Source organism: Mus musculus, chromosome 7, assembly GCF_000001635.26.
Source record: "Mus musculus strain C57BL/6J chromosome 7, GRCm38.p6 C57BL/6J".
Lineage (NCBI taxonomy): Eukaryota > Metazoa > Chordata > Mammalia > Rodentia > Muridae > Mus > Mus musculus.
In genome coordinates, this window is record NC_000073.6 from 54834855 (window position 1) to 54859316 (window position 24462).

A 24462-nucleotide genomic window follows, 5' to 3' on the forward strand; every position below is an offset into this window, starting at 1 on the left:
AACTGTCATACACACTTTCTTTTAACACACACACAGAGAGACACAGACACACACTCACACACATACAGCATGGTGTAAAGATCCCAGAGTTTCAGATCTCTGATCTCTGTAGGTGGTCAGCCTCTCTTCTTGAATTTTGAGATTTTGCAAAATGGTAGATTTCGTTAAAGTTGTAGTATTTCCCTTTTCTGATTAGAATTCCTACAAAAGGGCTTGTTAAACATTGGTTACTTGATATACAACATTTAGAAACTACAGAGAATACTCCTACCATTTAATTAATGACCAATGTCTCTGCGCTCTTGCTTAAGATTTTTCCCCCCTCAGGAAAACGACCCTTGAAGGTGTATGAACTCTGGCTGCCAGCTGCACACACTTGAGTAGCTGACAGACGCAAAGGCCAAAAGAGAGGAAGATCCAGACGCACCAGAACCCAGAGCCGCGGACTTTGTGTTGGTTCTGGTCCCTTTCTACGCTAGAGACCACTAACTCATCTGGGTATCGGGCTTCTGGTCTGCATGGGCTGCTGCTCCACTCTATCTGCAGCAAGCAAGCCATTATGCCTCTAATCAGAGCAGTATTTTAAGCTTACTCTCCAAGCAACAAAAAGCAAGCTGGTGAGAGACGCCTGCTCTGGACCCTAAAGAGTCTGGAGTCCTTCCCAGCGAATTGTCTCTCACCCTGCGGAGCACGCCAGCTCAATTACTGGAGAAAGAGGTTGGTCCTTGCCACCGCCCTCCCCTCCTGTCTTCAGTAGGAGCGGGGAAGAGGAGATCCGCTCCAGTGCGCACGGGAGTGACCAAGTACAGCTGCCTACTAGGGCAGCGACCTGGACGCGGGTCCTTTCCTCCTCCAGCGGCTACACCCGCCCTGTGCGCCTTGAACACGGCGCGCTGGACCATCCCGGCAGGGCTCCGGGGTGACATCACTCCTGAAGATACTCGCACTCTGGTCCTTGTCTTTACAAAGCCTCTATCCGTGTCTTTGTGGGTCTCAGGAGAGGGCTCCGGGCTTCGGGGAAAGAGAGCAGGACACTGAACAGCAACTGACCGGAGGAAGCAAAAGAGCAGAGTCCAGCGAAGGAGTACCCGAGCTGGCGGCGACATGAAATTCAACGCTGCACACTACCTGCTGCCCCTGCTGCCTGCACTCGTCCTCAGCACCAGGTGAGTCCAGGAGCATGAGGCCCCAAGCCAGCAGGCTGCGCTCCTCCGGGGAGAGGCACCTCCCACTTAAGCAAGATGCTAGCTGAGTGATTAAGATTCAGAATCCTTGGATAGAGCAGAGACCTTTATAGTTCCCTTAGTATCATGGAAAAAAAAGTACCTCGGTTGCTTCCTTTCAGGGACCGAGAGCTTCCCTTCAAAGAACAAGGAACCTTCCCGTCCCCAACTCCCGTGGAGCCCCGTAATCAGGAACAGAGAACAAGCAGAAGTAGGACAACATAGAGGAAGTAGGGAGAGAAGGGATTTTACCCCAGAGTGCCTGTTTACAATAGACCCCTCCAAGTAATGTCCCCTCTTAGGGAATTTAGGCCCCCCCGTGAAGCATATTCTAACGTTCAGGGAGCCAGAGAAAGCTAAGACTTGTGCAGTAGTCCCCAAACTCCTCCGGTGACCGTGGCCTGACTGAGGTCTTGAGTGGGCTTGGTGGCAGGTGACTTACTTTGGCTGTGTTTTGAGCAGGCTTCAGATTTAAAGTTACAAGACAGTACTGAAGCAGAAAAGAACCTAGTTGGGAACAATCGGGCACTGTGCTCCATCACTGGCCACAGAGGAGAATTTCAGTCCCAGTACAGAGGACCTATTTTTATTGGAGATTTCAAACACGCTGACTGAGAAGTGCTTTGTGACTACTGCTGGGGATCCAGTCTCAGAGTTGGTGATGGGTTTGCTTTCTTCTCCCACAAGCACAGCACAAGGGTGGCCTGTTTCAGTGCCTGGGACTGAATTTCTTCTGCATGCCTTGAGCACCCGACTGGCAGCAACCCCTTTCCTTTGGCCTCCATGAGATGAAATAACCCACAGGGTCGGGGTTCTTTCAAATCCGCATGAATGGAGACAGCAGCTGATTGTATAACTCACGAAAAATAAAGTAGAACTACACACAAGTGTACAAGATTCACAGAGGAAAAGAAAAAATGAAGCAGGCTTGCTAGTTCTTAGATGATGAATTTCCTGTATCTCTTTCTAGTACATGTTTCTTCCAGGCCTGCCTAACCTAACTTTTCATATAGAAACTGTTCAATATTTAGCTCCAAATATTGATGAATCTGGGCTTTCCTTGAACATAAAATCCAAGAGACTTTACTAGACTGAAATCAAACTTGAATTTTAGTTCTTCTAAAAGCTTGCTTGTCGTTTCAGTTTATATTCTTATGTTTGCAAAAGAAGTCCACATTGCTTCCCAGCATTAATGGGACTTTCCTAAGCAATAGGCTGTTGAATATTGTGTTACGTACCCACAGCTTAATAAAGTTTGTCTTTGGGTCCTTGGCATTTGCTCTCATCTTCTGCTTTAATAATTACTTATGCTTTCCTTTGAAGAAAGGACATCTCTAAAGTGTATACTTAAGTAGATGCCCCGCAACATGCAACATGCTAATTAGACAGTAAATGTTGGAGCAAGGGGAAGCCAACCTACAGTGGCATAAAAGATGTAAGAAGCTCTTCAGCTCCCGTAGTCCATTTGCTTTTTAAAACAGTTGTCATTTGAATAAGCAAGCTCTAGAGTCTCCACCCAAAGCTTGTTAGTTCTATGATGCAAGAGCAATCAACTTCCCTATCTATGAAAGTATTGATTTCTATAGATACTTTTAATACTGAAAATTAACATATTTATTATCAAATATTAAGTTATTCTGAGTTGAAATTAGATAGGGGACATTCTATAGCGTTGATAGTTTCGTTTTACAAAAAAATACAAGATGGACTTGGAAAAATGAATTTCTATAATTTGCAATCTATTTACATGGCTGTTTTGGGCCAATATATTGTACTAGATTCCAGGTTACCTTCTGATAGTGAATATATTGAAAATAAATGTTATGCTCTCAAGATGTCACTTGCTAGAAGAGAATGGACTTCATAGAAGTCTTGCAGAAGGCCATTCCCCTTCCAGTAGTCAGCAGTTCTCATTGTCATAAGACACTCCCAAAGATTAAACCCCAAACAGTAAAGCTCTGTCAAGACGGTTGCATTAGACGGGATGGGTCTGATGTACTGTGGAGCGACATGGTGTACCTCAGTCATACCACCTGTGACTGGGATTCCTGTTAGCTGATCTTCGTGCTTCTTTCTGTGAGGCAATTGCATTTCGCATGCTTACACTGTGGTGACTAAATACACGTAGTATGACAGTGGCCACTTGTTGACTTGAAAGTTCCTCCTAAAGTGTGGGGAATGTGAAGCTGAACCTCTTGATGTGCAAGTACAAGCACTTAGCCGTGTGTGTCTCTGTGTACAGCTCCTTTAGAACTGCTAATTCTTCTGCAAGAAGCCTGGTATTCACCTCTCTCCTGAAGTACAAGAATAACTGCTTTGAAACAGATGCTGTGGTTGGAGGAAGACAGTGCTTTTATGAGTGTTCTAGCTACAGGGGTGGCAATTCTCAGAAAGTTCTGCCTTTTAAATAGGAAGGATTGACATCTGCCTTTCCTGCTTGCTCCCTCCTGTTTTGTACAACTAGTCATCACATAAATGTCAAATGGACATCCCATGATCCTGCAGGCATGAACAGTAGCAACAATCCTGACTTAAATTGACTTCATTTGTTCTGAAAGAAACTTGAATGTATACCTTTAACAACCAAAAAGCACTTTTTTTTCTATTTTCCTAGTGAACCCCATGGAGTTAAAAAAAAAAAGACATTAATTTCTTGGCATATTGTCTCTGTTGTTTAGAAAGCACATAGAAGTTCAAAAGTATACTCAAGCTAATGATTTGAAAATGTAGCTAATACAAAGATCCATTTAACTTGTACACAAATGCATGTGGTCAAAGAACACTAATGCATGAGAAGGCTGAATAGCTTTAGAATAGAATGGTGGTACTTTTCAAATAGTTTCATTCTGCAGAAGGATTAAATTGGTATTCTAAGGCAATATGTAGAGTTCAGAAAGAGGACGCATAGGGACTGAGAGAATGAATGGTGGAGGAGCATTTCTTTAGAAGTTCCTCTTGTCAAGGAACCATGGGGTGCTGGAGGAGGCTTGTGCTTTCACGGCTGAACCTTAGTTCTTTGATGCTGTGTCCATGCTCCTGGTGCCTTTGGATTGCGAACTTTCAAATGGCTTGAGATGGAGGAGCACATAGCAGGGAAGGAAGGAGTGAGAGCCTACCTACTTTTGCTGGGCTTGTATCAGCAACAACTTTGAGCAGATAGTTGGTTACTGTCCCCTAGGTAGGAATCACCTGTGATGTCTCCTCTGAACCCTTGACCAGCAGCTGTACCAGATGCTTCCACAGGACTCTGTTTCCAGAGGATGCTTTACACTGTGGAGGTCCAAGGCTCTCATTTCTTCTGTGCCTTATTCCAAACTCAAGATGAAGCTGTTGTATAGGTGATAGGAAAGCTACAACAAGAACACACAAACACTTTTAAAGAAATGCATTTGATGTAGGAAGCTGTCTCACTTTAACTATGATGAAATGGTGAGAGGCACTAACAGTTTCCCGCTCAACTGCTTCACACAGGAAGACTTGTATCATCGTATAAATGGATTAGAGAAGTGTACATAACAGGAGTCTGTGAAAAAGAATGTATTTGCTCCTGAGGCTGCAGTTCCATCCTTATATACCTGTTTCCAATAGCACTCTTTACAGTGTCATTTTTTTTTTTGAGAATCTTTGTCGATCACATTTTATTTATGACCAGTGGCAGCAACAGTTCAAATGTTTATGTATTGACTGTGCGATTGTATCAAAGCAAATACATGCAATTGAAACTTGACCTTCCAACATGGAATCAAAAGATGCCTGGGGTTTCTGAGGTGTTAAGTGGCATTTCTTCATTTATGATTTGTGATGTCAGATGTGTAACTGTTTCTGAATAACTGTTATAAGATTTCCTAAACGTCATTTTAATAGACAAGGCTCAAATATTTAAGTTATCCAAGTAACAGGTAGTATTTAAAAATGTTTCCCTTGTAAGTTCATGTAAACAGAAAACATATGAACTTATATTCATTATTTTAATATTTTCTGCCATGATTTTATTTACACAAAATGAGAGTGCTGTCAGTCACTCAGCACCCGAGTCATTCAGCCAACAAATGTCAGATGAAGAAATAGTTTATATTATCAAAAAGACTTTTAAAAACAGTAATGGAAAAGAAACTGGGTTGTTCCATGTCTGTAGGGTTCCTACTATGACCAGTGTTCGAGGCAGCTTTAGAGCCACAGTGCACTTCTTCGTCTGCATATGTGATTCCTGAGGTATGGGTAGCTATGCTTAAAAATGGAGATGAAAAATGTATCCTTTTTTCAGCCTATAAATCTCATTGTGTTTGTTTCCAATGACATGTGCCATGTTTGTACACTACTGAATAAGAAGTCATGTGTGAGCAAGAGGAAGTAAAATGTAGAGATCATGTTAAACCTGTGACAGAGAGGAAACATGCACAAAAGCTCCTATGAGTTTTATTCCATAAGTAAAGATGACAGAGAATTATTGACAGAAAACAACTCTTCTCAGACACAAACTGAAGGTCAACCAAATAGTCAACATCTTCTGCAAATGAGCCCAAAACACTGGGAGATGTCATTAGACCAGGGGTGGGGGTCTGCACTGCCACTATGTCTGACTTGTTTCCTGTTGCTTCTGAGTGCTTTAATCCCTTCAAGTGTACTTTAAGGAGTGTACTGTTGGGAGACAAGCTGCAAATAAAGGCTCTGTTTAATTCAAAGCTCTACACTTTACAAGAAGGAAAATTGAGGCTTAGAGTGAGATTTCTCTAAGGCTGAGGAGAGAAAAAATAAAACAAACCCCAGAATTTCCTAAGGGATTTCTTCTATCATGTCAGCTTGCTCAACAACAGTCTCTTTTCTTATCAGGAAACATGAGAACAACTTGCCCCTTCAATGCATTAGGAGGATCCTACTTACAGTGAAATATAAAGTAGTATTCAAGGGATGCCTCCAACCACACTCAATCTTGGATCACAGAGGCTATAGGCAAAGGGAATTAAAGCAAGGATAAGAGCCCGTTCCTCACTCTGTACTCAGTTAATTCTAGAAATGAGAGCTGGCCCCAAACTACCCAAGGTCATCTTTAGGTCTTTAAGGAGAGTTCTTAATGATTTTCACTGCTGCACACAATTAACCCTGAGAACATACACTTAAAGTGGTGATTGTTGGCCCATGTGCTCTAATGTAAAGCAATATTTTTGAAGTGATATTTTTATGACATCAAAATCTAATTATTGAAACTACTTTATACAAATGTGCACCTTAGAAATGTAAGTAACTATTCATAGGGGACTGTAAATGACAATGATATTAAGACTGATTAATTAAAACATGTTTAAGTGTATTTCAGTGTATAGCATGTAGCTATACCATGTCCCTTGGGAAATGCTAAGGTAGGTTTGTTTAGGTAACAAATCTGGTGTGCAGGTTAGCACATCTCAGATGAGTAGCATGCCATTTAACAAGTTATTAAAACTGAAAATAAATAAACTTCTAAATTCTTGACCCAGTACGGACCAAATGACAGAATTATAGTCTAATTTATGTTAATATTGTGCTCAGGGGGAAGAAATGGTGGAGGGCTTTGATAGGAATGTGAAATAAACATATCTGTTAGGCAGACTGCACATGAGAGAGCTCCTAAAAAGAAAATATTGGACTCAAGATTCTCATCAGCGTTGATAATCAAATAACTAAAGATTATGGGCACTCAGTTCCCACCTTTACCTTCTTTCCAGTTCTACATCTCTTGCTTAGAAAATCATGTAAGGACTTGATACACTGCTACACCAGGCCTCTGTAGTCCAACTAAGTAAGATGTCAGTAAGGATTAATGAAGATTTTCTTCATGCCTCCTATGGGGACTGTACCATTCTCCAGCCAAGGTGAGGGTGAGAATTCCTAATGCTCAGAATCTTACTTAAGGCATCCTCCTAGGGTGGAGAAGCACTCACTCATTAATGGTGGAGTTGATGGTAAAAGGAACCATAATGTTTGCCCTATTGCATGGAATTAAATTCAAAAATTACAAAATCAGTATAAAGTAGTATTCAAGGGATGCCTCCAACCACATGAATCATGGGGATTTAGAAAGGCAATTAACATGTCTTCTCCACCTTTCTCTGATCCATGGAAAGGTAATAACAATGCCCCTCTCATAAAGTTGTCAAGAGGATTTGTTATGATAATATATGCAAATCATAGTGTCCAGCTGAGAGAAGTAAAGCTCAACACACAACCGCCATTATTACATGATTAGAAGGTTTTGGCAAGGCTTGTCTACCAAAGTGTTCTTGCATTTTAGAAAGTGATCTTTAATAACAGCCTTCTAGTATAGACAAGAAAGCCAATCTTAGTGGGAAAGAAGTTTTGAAGTTCAAGCCTACCATGGACTATGAGGACATTTCTTCCTTATCTGTGAAGAAAACTATTTGGAGTATAGTACAGGGACCAGTTCTTTATCATCTTAACTAGGCCCATTTGGAAATACTAATTTAAATATCTATTGTTATCCTCAAAGAAAAAGAAAGCAGTGTTATATGATCCAGTTTAGGTCTAAAACCTCCAAATTCTGTTGTCAAAGTAGTTAAAATAAAAAAAATGTTTTATTAAAAGTATATTCTTATAATGTCACATCAATAGCTTTGAGGAGAGGTCATTGTTAAAGGTCACCTGATAATGGCAGACCCACAGGAATACATCATCTCTGAGGAAAAGCAAACATATAGACAAGTCTAGACACAGTGAGAACCCTGGACTGTTTCTACTAAGTAGTTTTCTAGAGGCAAGGCCCTGTCTGAGTCTTATCAAATGGTCCGAGAAGCCTTGCACAGAAGAGCTATTATAATGCTATGTGCATGGGAAAGAGAAGTTTGAATCAAAAGAAAAGTTTACAAACAGTGGTCTTTCTGCAGTAGACATACACAAGTTGCTCTTTTTGTATGCTGAAGATCATTCATTGCTGATCTTTGCAGTAACTAAGCCTTTGGCATTGGGTAGGAAATGGGAAAAAAAATCTCTGAATTACAAAAGAAACAAGAAGATGTGTGAAAAATTGAAGTGACATGTTGGCAAAAGGCAGATATGGTTGAAAGAGCCGGTTATTATTGAGAGTCTAGCTCTTTTTCTTTCTTCCACAGAGGGAAATGTGAGCTCATTTGACAAGTAAGTTCACAAGAAAAGTGGGGGAAATTGCTCTTTTCCTGACACTCTAGTTTGGAACGTTATAGAAATATATTGAATTCTTGCTTTTTAATGTTCCGCACAGATCTTTATTTTAGCTGTTTACTTTATAGAATTGAGAATTGTGGGCTACGGGTCCAACCAGCGTGACTGAGGATCAAGCAAACCTCTGGAGGTGTTCCAAGTGCTTACTTTCTGTGACTCAACCCTCATGGTTTAGCAATATTCACGTTATGCATGCTGTATACATAGGATAATCTAGACTTTGAGTGAATTTAAATAATTAGTCCACCTTCTTCCAGATGGATAGTATTTGGACCTCAGTCTGTTGTTCTGATACTCTACCAATGAAGTCGTGATGCTACTTATAGAATCAAATCTCCACAAAAGGCACACATAAACAAATAAAAGTATTCTAATAACCTACTAATGGGAGCTGGAGAGATCACTCAATAGTTAAGAACACTCGATGATCTTCCAGAGGGCTTAGGCTCAATTCCCAACACCCATATGGCAGCTTACAGCCCTTCGTAACTCCAGTCTCAGGGAACCTAGTACCTTCTCCACAAGCAAAACACATATCTACTTTAAAAGTATACCCCTAATGAGAATGCTGAAACAACATGTTCTCATGAGATGGGAGGATGTGTGACATTAAAACATTTTAAAAATAAGTCAAAGAAATATGTTAGTTTGAAGACAGGACAAAATGAAGCTTTCCTAATAAAGAAATCCAGAAATTTTCAGGCAATTTCATCTTTCCTTTTTCAGAAAATGTATGTGTGCTCTGATGAATGTTTCTCAAAATACACTCTTCCTGTGTGAGAATGAGCATCTCCTGGGGTGAATCTGAAAGGGACAGATCCGAGCTCCTGTGTTGAGCATATCAGGCCAGTTCTCTGAGGAGAGGGCAGTGGATTTCCATCTCAATGAGAAGCCTCCTGTGAATATGAAAATCTAGAAATCACAGCTTCAGTGTTGGAGACCATAGAGCTTGGAACTCTTTGAGTTCATTGGCATTAAATAAAGGGGAAATTGCCTTTCAAATCAGGGCACTTTGGTAGTCTGTGGCAAAAGTCACACTGTTTATTGTGTATGAATGTATTTAATTAGTGAGTAGGTTATCTCACACCAAGAGGCTTTTATCAGTCCAGTTGCATGAAGCATTTTCGGTGGCTCATATGCTGTTCTCCAAAGAGGAAAAAGATTAGGTAAGTTAAATGCTGTGAACTGATTTACATGGATCCAAGGGGCACGCTAGAAAGTAAGGGCAAGGGTGAGGTAAATCACTGAGATGCGTAGAAAAGGGTGAGCTCTAACTCAGGCATGACTAGCTGCATCAGCACAATCGGCAGTATGGAGGCAGCAATACCCAAGTCCCGCACGTGCAGCGGAACCCTGTGCTTGTGTCTTCTTGACACGAGACATCTGAAAGTTCGAATCAGGCACTTGTGATTTTACCCTACCGAGCAAGATCTCGTTGTGTCATAGTCATAGTCACAACTGCTTTTCATGGTGGGGAAAATAAATTTTCTGCAGGAATTTGCTGAGTTAAATAGTAGGCGAAATCCTTTTTAACCTTTGTTTCTTATCGTCCTTTTTGTTTGCAGTGTTCATTCTCTCCTTTTGTGCAGAAATAAAATATTATGATAATATAGTTTATGTAGTGATTATGCTCAACCAGGCTAATCCTCAAAGTTGATCTCTGAGGTGGTTCCCGATGCTGCCCTCTATGATAGGTAAGGAAGCTGAGGCACACAGGGCTGAAACTGATCACTTTTAAAGCCAGTCTTTGAGCTAATGGTAAATTCAAATCACAGTGAGGCTGTGCTCATGTGCTTAGGCCCCTTTAAAGGTTGACTCTACGTTGAATTTGCATCATTCTATTGTCCTGCTTTTTTTTATTTTCCTCAAAAACATGAAATAAAATAATAAACTAAAATGCCTAAAGAGTATAGCTAATAAAGGAAGAAATAAATATAGACCTTTCAAAAGTATTTTCTACCATGCCTATTAAAAATGGCAGGAGATCCTTTCCATACTGATTATTTAACTCTATTTCTATTGCCAAAGAAAATTGCCATATATTAGTAAAGACGTGTCTTTTCACGTGTGGCCTGTTTTACAAAACTGCCAATGATTGTAATGTCCCCCTCTATAGGTACGGATGCTGCCCTAATATTAACCAAGGGGCTTGAACAGGGGTGTGATTTTCATGTCTCCAGTTTCCTGAGTCCTACTGGTGTGATTGTGGCAGTGCTAAGAGTCAAGAAAGACTTCTTAAACAGCAAAGTTTTGGTTTTGCCATGTAATAATTTTCCTCTGAATTTCTCTGGTGTTCCTGTACTTAGTGCTTCTTCAGTGCCTCATGGAGTCCTTACTTTATAGATTAAGATGTTAAGTATTAGAGAAGTTAGTAAATTTAAGGTTACAAAATTAATAAAGAGCTGCAATGTGAACCCATAATTTAATGGGCATAAGCAGCAAGGTTGGAGTGCCGAGACAATAATGGTTATCGTAAAATGTGTGTGATTTAGGTTCATGGGAAATAAATCAGAAACAAAGGGGCTGATGGGAAATGTGTGCAGATTGGTGGGAACAGGCGCCAGTGCCAAGACTTAGGGTCATATTTGTTCATACAGGGTTCAATGTTCCTCCCATTTAGTAGGAGATTTCACCTGTCATTTTACACATGTGGAGAGTGGCAGATTTGTCTGTAGCTCAGCTGAATTTGAGTCTGACCATTTGGTACAAAACAACAATTCAGTAATATTAATCTCTGCAAACAGTACAGCTGCAAGTTACAGATGAAGCCTAAGAACTCTGGAGTTGCACTTCTACTATTGACCAGGAGATGGCACATTATAAAGCATTATAGTCTTCTGTGTTAGACTTAACCCATTACAGACTTAACACATTACTCACAATGTTGATTTTCATTAGGTTTGGCTTCAAATACAAATTATTGACATGGACTTATATACTGTGTGCACAATACACATATATAATAAACACAGTTGCATGTTTGAGGATGTTGCTTAGTGGTACAGAGTGATCAGACTCATGGGTTGTATCCCTAATAACAGCCCCCACATAAAATAATACAACATAAACTATATATTATACAAAAGTAAAGTGCGTGTGTGTGTTTGTGTGTGTGTGTGTGTGTGTGCACGCGCGTGCGTGCGTGTGTAGGTGTGTCTGTGTGGATACCATATTCAATTTCTACTTTAATGAGGCCATATTTTTTGTGATGTGTTAATCAGATTAATTCCATTACCAGCTGGATCATTTCCCATGTTTGCCTTCCTTCTTAAGGGGCAATGTGCATGAAAATTTAATACTGTGCCAATTTCCCCACATACGCTGTATAGTAGATTCATTACATCAAAGTATTTCTTAATGAGAGCCTTAAAGGTCAATGGGAATCTTGTGAAAGGGGCGTATCATACTTTTTTATATTTTAATATTAACTTTTCATGCATGGCCATACATATTCACATTGCACACATTCATGCATTCATACAGGAATTTGTAATAACCTCATCTTATAAAAGAGAGAACTGTCAATGGTGACAGCTGCATGGCACAAATGCCAGCGATGAATTCCACTTTTGTGACGTCAAAGTTGCTTTGGATGTAGACAGTTTGTGAATAAAGAGACCAAGCTGATTCAGGGATGAACCTCACTGAAAGAAGCAGAGACAAGCTTATGGTGCACAAATCATGCTAGGTTTTGTCATGGCAACTTTCTAGATTCATATTTTAAGATGAAACAAAGGTCTCTAGTCTCCAGTATTAAATTGGACTACACTATGCAGTGCTTGGTGTATTTGACAAATCTGACTTTGGTCATGAATTGAGGTCAGAACCTGCCTCTACACCTTGGCTACTTAAAAGGTTAAAGTTTTGGGAAGCTGTTAGTAAATCTCAACCTATAGTTTTGTTATATAAGGTAAAATTCCATTTCTTTCTCATACATTTAAATTAAAATATAGAAAATGAAGCACCAGTTAGTTCTTCATGGTTGGAAAATGAGCAATCAATCTGTTCCATAGCTGCAATGGGATTGAGATATTTCTACTGTCATCCATCCTTCTTCTACCAAATGTGTACATACATTTACATTGTCCTTGAGACGATGGCAACACTCATGATATCTCTATCACCTCAGAGCCAAGATGGTAGGCATTTACAGACATCACCCTTTAACAAGAACTCATGGTTACTAGCACAATTGGTGTTCCCGTTTCCAGCCAAGTTTTTAATAAACTACATGTGCTATTCAACAGTTTTCACTATTGGCTTGGTGTTGTGTAGTTTCTCGAAAATTTAAATAAGACATTTTTTTCTAAGATTACTTAAGGCTCAGCTGTGATGTTCAGTGACCTAGGTAAATTACAATTGTTTTCAGTTTAAAGGACAACTTTATCATAAGTCAAAGTTTGTGTGTGTGTATAATGTTTAATGCTTTATAAATATTATAATTATAAATTGTTTAGTTAATTGTTTAATTATTTAATAATTAAATGTTTTATTAAACACTATATAGAGTGTTTAATGCCTGTGTTGATATAAAGGTGGATATATTAATATTTACTTGCATACATAAGCGTGCATCTCTGCTTTGTGTTTCTAATTGCAGGAGAAATTTTAAAACATTTCTGGGCTCTCCTAAGTCTTCTGCTACAAGTAAAGGCCAAAATAGGTTGGGCCATAGAAGATTACTTAATTCCATCACCCCCAAGTACACACTGAATTTGGGGCAGAAATAAGTGAGTTTTTCTTTCAGGACATCAGTAGCCATTGTGTCTCTGTGAGCTTTCAGAGAATGAACATAGACAGTGTTCATCCCAGAGAAGGATAGAAAGGTGAGGGGCTGGGAAAATGAGAGCTTACCAACAGAATGTTAAGTGGAGGAACAAGCATGGTCTGAGCTGAGGGAGTGTTTGATGTGTGCTAGAAATGTGCCTTGGCAAGTACAGTCAGAATTCCTTGGCTCTAACCTGTAATAACAAGCTCATGTGGCTAGGGAATAGCATAGTCTTAGGGAAGCAGAATGTTTTAAAGATGAGTGGTGAGTACTGCCCTACTCATCGGACATGTACAGTGTCACTGATGTGGAATACAGAGAGGATGTTTCTCTTCTTTTTGTTCTGTCAATAAAAAATGACAAACTGGCAGAGGCATACAGGGAATAAAACTGTAAAGGCAGTCAGAAAAGAGCTCTCTGTGAGTCCTCATCCATAGAATAATAGAATGTGAAGAATGGTATGTTTTTTCCACCTTGCTATAACAAAGTTTCTGAAGCCAGACACCTTAAAAAGCAAGAAAAGGGTTTATTAGATCATAATTTTAGAGACTGTAATTTCATCATTGTGCATCTACAATGGTTCAGTCTCTGGTAAACTCTAACTGTGGAGGACTTCTTGGAAACCACCTGAACAAGAGAAAGATGGATTCATTGAAGGGGCAAGGCATACTCCCTCACGAGAGGTAGATCACTCTCTGTTGGGATGCCATGCCTTTTGAAGTATATACTCTTACTACAGTTTAATGTACTGAGCAACATGATCACAGGCTATGAATGACTCCTGTGCCACTAGAAAGAATAACTTGACCATTGCTTGGTCTAGTAAATAAAAATACATTAAAATAATGTTTTCTAAGAATCTATCAAAGGCCAAAAAATAAAAATTTAGGAAATAACTTTAATTGCCTGAAATTGAAGCCCTGTTTTAAAGAATAACAAATAGATTTTTAAAAAACCAACAACAAAACAACTTGTACTTTCTTGAAATATGCTGCTTATTAGCATTGAATTATAGATGTGGATGCAAAATAAAAAATGGTTTCTTTGTAAAAATTGTTATTAGTAGTAGCAGTAGTAGCTTGGTGTGTGTGTGTGTGTGTGTGTGTGTGTGTGTGTGTGTGTGTGTTTGCATGTATGTGTGTGTAGAAAAGGTGTGGGAGTAGGGTTGGGGATGTTGCAAGGTCATACTGGGGTCAATTCTCTATTTCCACTTGGGTTCCAGGAATCAAGCTCAGGGTATCAGGCCTGTGTCACATGTGTTTTACCTATTCAAATGTCTCGCTAACCCCATCAAACTATTCATGTGGGATATGTATAGATCTTACATAGATACAATATATAAAGAAGTCACAATGTCTGGCTGTGAAACTATATTTAAGATAGACCCTGTGTAGGCTCTAAAGCAATTTATTGTCCTGTTTTAGTCTTTGTTTTCCTCCTTTTCCTTCTCTCTCCATCCTCCCCCTTCTCTTCCTCCACTTCTCTTCTGCTTTCTATTCTTCCTCCTCCTTTAAGTTGCCCAGCTCGTTCTCTGGCCTCAGCCTCCCGAGTGCTCAGATTACCCACTTGCATGCTAAGATGTGCTTCATCATTTGAATTTTAAAATGACAGTCTAATTGTCCTTGAATATCAGATACTAAATTAACACATTTTCCATGAGGTTCTACTGACTTGGGAAACAATAAGATTAGTATAAGGAAATGATTCTTTAAGATGGAGGAACTATGCTTTTCATGTCTCATATTTATTACTAAGCAAATATTCTTAATAAATGAGAATAAAAATATTATAGCACTTATGGAGTGGCTATTATCTTATGTAATTAGTACATTGCATAATTCATCTCTTATAATGCACACTTAAGAGTCTTGCATTAGCTAGCTAGTTAGTGGTAGGATATGCAGTGAAGCTAAGGACTGTAAAAACCTAACATATAAGTTCCTTATCATTGGAGTCATAAATTTAAATATCATTCATTAGTTGAGAGAAAAAAATCTGACTTTCCTATTTTGTCTGACACAGACTAAAATCACAATTTTAGTGAATGCAGAATACAACCCTGAAGACATCCTTTCTATCTGTAGCCAGTGAAAACACTTTCCTTTGATCAAACATCTGGAAATATACTAAATGTACTAAAGAACATGTTTGTTCAATATGTTTAATAGAGTTTTCAGAGTATTAAGTTGGTGATAGGAACCTCAAGTGGGTGGTGGATTTTATTAAGAATTTTTCTATCTAGTCCTCAGGTAACTTGTCGCAGCAACTGCAGATACAAGGCAATATTACAAATGCTTTATATTATTTCATTTATTTAGTTAATCAAGTTCATTGGCTTTTAATTTTACTTTAGTAGTTACACAGCTGTGTGGCTTTATAATACTCTAACAATAAAATCCCTAGTATCTGGGAATCTTTAATTTTAAAGGAATCTGAATTAGAAAATTTTGGAGTCCTGCATCCTCATAAGTGGAGAATCTGGTAAAAAGGCACCTATCAGATTGCAGTGGAATTAACATCAGCAGAATTAAATGAGTAGCACTTTGCTACCCCACTCACTAGTGTAAAACTGGAAATGGAATTGCCATCGGCAGAAAGGGAAGGCAGATCAAACTCGTGCATAGGGATAGCTACATCCATGATTGGATCTGAAGAGCATTATGAAGTTATCCCTGCAAGACAAACCATGTGTGATGATGGAGTTTCTGCCAGAAGCAGCACATATATATGGAGCTTGCAACATTTTCAAATATGCCCTGCAGAGTGTGCGGAAAGTTAAGTTTCTGTAAGTTGCTGAATAATAGCAGCAGAACTCTTAACACTGGAAAGGGAGTTGGAATATTTGCTCCTCATTCCCTCTCACTTGCATTTTTCCTGCTTGTGCCTTACTCATATGTGTTAAGTAAAATAAATCTGTTTATATAAACACTGGAATCTAGGCCAGACGAGGTTTAGGAAACCCTGATACTGCAGCTTGATGGCTGATAGCTCAGGAAGTTAGATTTTTCTTTTTCTTTTTTGTCAATACAAATCTCACTAGCAAACAATCCCAAAAGGATTACCTCTATCTGCAGGAAAAGAAACCCCATCCATGGTAAAGAGAAAACATGATGGAAGACAGTTGAGTTCATTGCATCCCAGACGACAGCTCAGATTTCCACGCACTTGCTCCCTCTTTCTGAATGGTGAGACCGGCACACACAGTGCAGTGAGTTTTGTCAAATGGATTTGCTCACGACTGTTAGGCAAAGAGTAGAAAATAAATCTTGGATTAATCATAAGTAGGCTCCACTCAGGAAATCTTTCCAGGAAATATGAGCTCTTGATTCCCCATTTTCCACATTGCAATCCTTGGTGTCATACTGCAGAGGACATTGGAAAAGATGCCACTGAAAGGCATCCTGCTTCCAGGAGAAAGGAACTAAGCCAGGCAGGTCCTTTTCTGAACAGTTGCTTCTTCGTGTGTGGCTTTATCTTCTTAAGAAGAGACAAAAACAAGGTTAGAACTGCACCAGGCCTGAGCCTTGTAAGGGGTAATGTAGACATACTGTTTAGAGCTAAGCAATCAACAGTTAATTTTTCTTAACACATTGACCTATATGATTCTCTTCATTAACCACAACTCACTACAAAAGGAAGCTTATCTGACTAATACTGAAAGAAGTATAACCATGTATAAGGATAGCATAAATATTTAGAAGGCAGATTGATATCATATTCATATAATAATGAGCCCTCTTTCAGGGGAATGTTCCATACACGGACTTTTGAACTGGTTTATAGTTCCAGGTATGAATCCCTGCCGTGCTAATAGTGTACCAGAAGGCATACCTTTCTCATCAGGTTGGTAGTGTAGCTTGTACAATTCATAGTAGAGTAAGACCATTCTCTTGAAGTAGCCTGCCTAGCATCTCCCTTTACTGTAGAAGCTCAGCAGAAAAGACAGAGTTCCAGCCTGATTCCTCTGTGTCCTGAATCCAAAGTGTGAAGAGCATTCAGCAATAGGGTCTCAGAGCTAGTTCTGGTGGGTAACCAAAGCAAAGACAATGGCCTTTTCTATCTTTAGGGTGGTCTCTGGAACTGCACTTCATGATAACATAACCTGCCTTTGGCACCATGATTCTGTTTACTAATCAGTGGTTTGGGGAAGTAGCATAATCCATCCTTGCTTTTCAGTTAACTTCCAAGATAGCAAAATTTCATATTTTTTGTCATTTAAATTTGCTTTTGTTTAATTTCTCCATCCTCTCATTTTGACCATTCCCCAACTCTATCCCTACCTAAACCTTTGCACTCCCAACATTGCACACTCTACTTATCTCACATGAGTTTTACTGCACATTTCTGCAATCTAATCCATCTCATAGTGTCAAAACATTCACTCAGACTAGATGGTCTCATGTGCACATCACTGAAATAATGCCCATAAGATCACTCAGTCTTGTCTTGTTTTGAATAATTGGGGCTACATCCTAATAATGTTTTTTTCCTCGAGAACTCTAATGTTTTGCCTTCCAACTGAAACATAATACATTAATAATACATCTACTTTGGTCACACTGTCTTTTAGGACAAAAGCTTGATGTTTGGTATTTTCTCCATGCCTGTGTAAGTTTGTATGGTGTGTGTGTGTGTGTGTGTGTGTGTGTGTGTGTGTGTGTGTGTGTGTGTGTATGTACATGCTCCTACACATGTGTATGTCCATGACTTTGTGTTGGAGATTCACAGTAGGAATTGAATTTCTGGATTATGGAGGCTGTGTGGTCCCTGAATCTGCTATTGCCATAGATCATCTTCTAAAGAACCAGGAGAGCCTATACAATTTATCATGACTACAAATGTCAGGCATTTGTGCTTGCTCGATAGGAAGTCAGCTGATTCCCAAATTTTAGGAAGTAAAAGTGCTTATATTCAAGGGCAGGGAATGATGACATCAAGGAGAGAGATGTGTTTTGTCTTTCTTCCTCCTCCTGTTCTATCTGATCTGTCAGAATATTGAATAATGACTCTCCTTAATGGGAGCACCAGCTGCTTTACTGTGCTCACTGGCTACACAAGTCTTCATGCACATCTAGAAATAATGTATTACACACTGTCAGGACATCCATAATGCAGTCCACTTGGCACACAGAAGTAAGCATTGCATATATCATGTTTTAATGGGCAATGGAACTATATCTCTCTGAAGTCTCCTGAAGAGTTGGCTCTTGTTATAGTGTCAGAAGAGTCAATCCTAAACATAAAAGTCTGTCATAAGTAGTACCTCTCTAGAATACTCCCTCTCTCAGACCTGAACTAGAGTCTATTGAATGATGACCCTAGTGGGAACAAAGAGAAATGAATTAAGGTGGGGTTTATAGAAAATTTAAATTGAGGTATTCCATATGTGCCTATCAGTAATATTTAAAGGATCTTTAAGAAAATATATCCAGGAAAAGTTGAGGCAGCAACGTTAAAGAAGCTGCTTTCTTGTAACTGTGAGTTTGAATTTCATGGAATAAGGATTGATTTAATAGGCAACAGTTAATAAATTGCCCTTTGCTCCCAATTTTCTTCTAAGAGGTTGTACAATACCCTAGTTTTCCATTAATAAAAAAACCTTTGACAAATAAATTATTACTTTTGTTCTGAAAGAGCCACCCCTAATTTGTTTTAGGTTTGAAAATGAAATTTTTGGACCTAATATTTTAGGAATATGTAACCCGAGAGGGTTGTTTTCTTTCCTAATACCTATTTCTAGTAAACAAACTAGAATACCTGACAGGAATATGCATCTGAAACTGTTATAGAGGTATCAAAACCAGAGTGTACATTCTGATATAAAAGACTAATCCAGAAATGTCTATTCAAGACTGGTACTTACATGTCATCTATTTTAATGAAGTATACATTTATAAATGCTTGTTTCTAATGTTATGGTATTGAGTAGTTCCTCTTACAGATTGCTAGAGATCTATGTCAGAAACCTGCAGTGTCCGAGGTTTTCAGGGCTGCAGTACACTGAAGTGCAGCAATGCTCGCTCCAGCATCTTTGTGGTTAACTCCAGAGAGAAGGAGGCCACAACACATTTCAATTACTCAGCAGCAGGCTTAGGGACTTAAATACATATGTGAGTGAACATTGTGACTGCGGTAACATTTTAGGAAAGTAGACTTGTCTACAGCAAGGCACTTGTAGATAATGACAGCAGAATGATAAAACGAAGCTAAGCATAGAATTTCTATGGAGGTGTTAAAAAATACTTTCCAAGGTTAAAGAAAGAAAACTTTGCTGTGAACTATGAAAACATATAGTCCACCTTCTTCATTAATCATTCCATCATTGTCCACCTCGCTATCCACACACACACACAAAAAAAAAAAAAAACACCCGCTGCCATGGAAGTCTCCACACGTGGTTTAATTAAGAGGAAATATATTTGGAATTAGAAGTTTAATAACTCTGCTCCAGAGAAGCAGATCACAAAGAGCTAACAGCTGCTTGGCCATTCAAAGCAGATGGCTCGTTTCTTTATCTATTCAGGTTTCCCTTTCTGAAAAGGCTCATCCTCTGAATACCAGAGAAGCTCATGCCATCAGGAATTCTGAATGATGAGACATGTTCCTGAATGGATCACAATAGGGAGGTGTTGTAGTATGCATGCTTCTACTTACCCCTGACACATAGCCTCTTTTTGTTTTCTGTTTTGCTTTGTGTTTAACTAAAACACAAGAAGTTAGATAATGCAGAGGGACCTGTTTGGGATAGTTTAATATGTGGACTAAATTGTCTGGAGCCTCTCACTGGAGAACTTAGATGGCATCAGGGATATATGAGTACTGTGCAGAGACCACCATAGAAGACCTGTGGTATAAAGATGAAGAATCAGATGTCCATAACTTTAAGCTTCCATCACAGCATATGACAGCCTTAATCAGACCACTAATTTTTAATTCTTTCTTAGATTGTTGAACTGTTGTTTTGTTAGTGTTCTCTTCTGAAAGAGTCAACACATTGCTTCATGTATCACAAAATTAATAATGATTATATGGTGCAAAGACAGGCATGAAGTCTGTGCTTGCCAGTCTCTGATAATATGAGGAAGGAGCACTCCTGGGGTGTTGCCATGCCCTTTGTGCATCGTGTCTTGACTCGTGGGCTTAATAGTACTTGAAAAACTTGTGTCAAAAGCCTGACCTAGTAACTACATCTAGAGTCACTACATCTAAGGTGCCTTGTCAATCATTACCAATCCTGGTAAGTGTATATTGGCTTTCAAAGAAGTAAGGCAGTGATCAGAAGTCACACACACACATAGCATAACATTCCATTTGACAATGAGAAGCTCCTTGTCTGTTAACTACGTTTCTGGTCTTCATGTTATTGACAATGACTAGGGTGGTTTCAAATACCCATATTTTAAAGTGCACCCACATTTATGACTTAGATGATTAAAGGTCAGTGTAAAGTCTTTCTACCCCCAATTTCTACACTCTGATGCACATTAACTAGCACATCCTATCTGGTTCCTATTAATCATATAGAAATATTGTGGGGTTTTCTTGATCGTCTTATTTGTGTTTATGTGTATGTGTGTGCAGGGACATTGGCAGTATAAGCACAGTCATGTGCGTGCCTAGAGGGGCCAGAAGAAACATCTGATGCACTGGAGATGGAGTTTCAGATGCTTGTAAGATGACAAATTCAAGTCCTCTGGAACAATGACTCTCTGACTTGCTAAACCTTCTCTCCAGTGTGCCATATAATAATCTTAAAATGAAATAATTGTTCACTGATTTATATTTGATAATTTAACATCCATTTCCTCTCATGGTATCTAACATATTATCCCCTACAAGTTATTTCAGGATAAGCTGTATTAGCATTTTTCTACAATGTTCTATTGCTATAGGATGCCTTTTAACTGTTTCTGATTTTAAGAAATGCCCATGTCCTTTATATCCTATCTTTCTCTATATGCTTAATATTGTACTTTCTTATGAACTGTGGAGTTCAAATGAATAACTCTATTTAAAGTCTAGTTTAACTTTTCTAAAGCAATGCATATGGTTTTACTAGGCAGGATGGCACTGTGAAAAGTTAGGAGAAAACAGACAGAAAATCACATTGAATATGCTCTTAGCATTTTATATACTAGAAAGTTTCTGTGGAAATCTTTAGATGCTCTAGGAGAACAGATCAGCCCACACTTACTCAACTGAAAGTGGAGTTTGAAATAATCTGAAGTGCAATATCCTAATTACAAATTCCAACGAACTGGAGACATTGGCAAAGTTCTCATTTTTGTCAAATCGTTTGTTTGGATTGGCAACTGAGCTCTGGTAAACAGCACCCACAGGCACATGAAACATAAAATAAACATTTTAATTAAGGGTTCTCCCTCAACTCCCTGAATATTTCCAGTGTTAGTGATCTTACCACTTATGATAAGCCTACACCATGGCTTCAGAATGGATTCACGGTTTTCAACAAGAAACATAACCTTTAAGGGAAATCTTATGTCCTTGGGCATCAGAGTACAAAATATTAGATAAAAGTAAAAAGTTTTAATCATATATTTGAACCAAACAATGTAATGTAAAGTTATTTTAATACAGTCTGGTTTTGTCAAGCCTCCTTGAAAGTCCTGGAGTTAGGTGCATCACCGAAACAACAAACAGCACAGTGAGGCTTCCTCCACTACCTCATGAATGAGTCAGAATTTAATTTTCCTTAAACACGGCTGCTGTCCAGAGGCTGAGATGAAACAAGAGTCTATTGTTAAAGTTGATTTTCTTGGATACTGGAAACATTTCTCAAACTAGGCTGGCCAGTTCTGTCATTTCCTGCCAAAAAATGAGCCTGCTAAAGCTACCTTTCATCACAAAAGTATTGTATTAAAATACTTTTAAGGAAAATAGTACACACATAATACAGTTTACATCACGACCACTCTGGTCCATAGCACTGATGGAGGAATGCACAGTCCACCTAGATGGATGGCAAGTCCCTGTGGGACCTGAAGCTGCTCAGAAGCCTGATGTTGGTAAGGATTTTCTTTATTGACAAACAGTCTTCTTTAGGAAGAGTCCATTCTATTGACTCTGAGCCATCTAATTGAAAAAAGTTGTTTTTCTTCTTTCTAATTAGGAGTCAAATCCCTTAAAAGAAGTATAGACAATACCATCAACCCTTTACCTAATTTCCATGACACTGAGACACACTATTTTCCTTAATCAGAAGCTTTGCTCAAAATTCAGATGATGAACTGTCTTTTTATTCATGAGCATCTGAAATGGAAGCAAGTAGATATTACAGTCATAAGAGAGTAGAATATCCCTTAATTATGGGATGGTCAATGACAGAGGGCAAATGGAAAGGTCAGGGGCCAGATCAATGAGGAATGAGAGGATGATCCAGTTAAATACAATGCCATCTTAGAACCATTTTGAAACTTATCTTGCTTAACTGCAAGCACATGCATGTGGAGTCTGCAGTTGACAAGGCTTAGCTGAAGGGTCCAGGGTCATGAGAAAAGGACATCTTCCCAAGGAGCGAGACTTTTTTCTGTTGTCTTTGTGGATGCTCCCTCTGCTTGTGCTCCTCACAATTTGTACCTCTGTCTCTTCTGACTAAGGAATTATGCTGGAAATGAGCTGACAAAACCCTTGTCCACTCAAAATCACTGTGATTGGTTCACTGTAGTCATGATGTCATTTCAGGATTATGTAAATGTGGTTTGATAATCACTTTCTATGGTCTCCACACATGATGCCTTCCTTCAGTCATCCATGCTAACTCAGTATCTAGAATGAAGCCCTGTTTGAAAACAACAAAAATGAATTATGCATGGAATTGTGTCTCTGTAATTCTCAAAGCTAACTTAACTATATTTGGAACACAATTTAGTTTTAATACTAATACCTAAACAAGGAGTTGAGAGATTTGGCATTAAAATTCCATTTTATGAAAGGTAGAAATGATAACTACCCATGTGATCAAAACCTGAATGTTTGGTTTCACAGCTACAAGTGAAAGTAACTAAAGATTCAAGAAAGAAGGGCTTGAATATTCCATATCTATTAATGGAGTATACAAAGTTCTTTATGCATACATGCAAATGGACTGATTAGATAGATAGATAGATAGATAGATAGATAGATATTAGATGATAGATAGGTACATAAATTTAATCTAAAATATTCTTAAACTAAATAATCCTCAACAGTAATTGAATGAATAAAAAGAGAAAAGCCATGCACTAGAATAGAAAGAAACTAGGGTGGACACTTGTGGTGATTTGAGTACCATCCCAAGAACTACGTTGACTAAAATGGACAGCATCAGCATTTAGGGATTCATATTCAGTGGTAGATGGTTTGCTTAACCATAGAAAGTTGAAGAAAGAAAAGTATATAGAGAGAAGTGGTAAAGGGCTTGCCTTGTATGTGTTCCTCAGCTTCTATTTTTCTCTTTTTACAGAGGACAGATGTTATTTTAGAAATCTGTCACTCACTGTATTTGAGTTAATCTGCTTCTTGTGGTTTCCTAAAATAATTGTTTGCTATGGCTTCTTCACTTCCTGAAGGGCTCTAAATTTAATAAATCAATTAATAACATTGATTTATCATTTCTGTGACTTGTAACACTGAGAGGGAAACTAGCTCACAGTGCATATTGCCTGATACTGAAAGATCATTCTCTGCTCAATCTAAATACATTCAGTTTTTATTCAGTCATCACCCAGAAACTCACAAAAAACAAGTTTTACATAGTTAGAGTTTAAGAGAATTCTAACATTCAAGCTTAATCTAAATTTAATTTTCTAATCAAATGATTTTGGGTGAAAATAATATTAAAAGACAACATATGAAGAATTAATTATAGCTCTTCATTTCCTATCATTACTTTGGTTATATTTGGTCAAAACTTTACAATTTTATCTTTGTCTATTTTATATATATATATGATAAGCTTGTTGAAGCTTATCATGTTTAAAATTTTCAAGAAGATAATCTTATTTTGTGACACATTATGAGTAATTAAATGCTTGTGATAAACCTGGTCTTAATTAATGTTCAAAGTCTTGTTAAAATGAAGTATGCATTTCTATGTCCATGAGAAGTCACACATTGACATCCAGCCAGAAATCTCATGAGCACAAGAGAAAGAGGCCATGTATCTAAGTGCTCACTGCTGCTGTCCCATCAAAGTGATGAGACTGATATTGGTGCTTGTCCTGGGTATGAGATTCTGCTTTGCATTCTGTGGTCTTAGACATGCTTTCTTCTAACTGGCTG

The 24462-nt window shown here is 38.6% G+C and overlaps 1 protein-coding gene across 2 annotated transcripts in view; it reads left to right on the forward strand.

Moving 5' to 3' along the window:
* Nucleotides 1-390: 390 nt before the first annotated feature.
* The window catches only part of Luzp2 (leucine zipper protein 2), a 433644-nt gene continuing 409572 nt past the window's right edge, over nucleotides 391-24462 (forward strand). The window contains exon 1 of one of the 2 annotated variants that reach the window (NM_178705.5): nucleotides 391-1166. In NM_178705.5, coding sequence (NP_848820.4) covers nucleotides 1105-1166 — 62 coding nt within the window. In that variant the 5' untranslated portion in view covers nucleotides 391-1104. The remainder of the gene's footprint in view (nucleotides 1167-24462) is intronic. The other variant, XM_006540826.4, reaches the window with a different exon arrangement.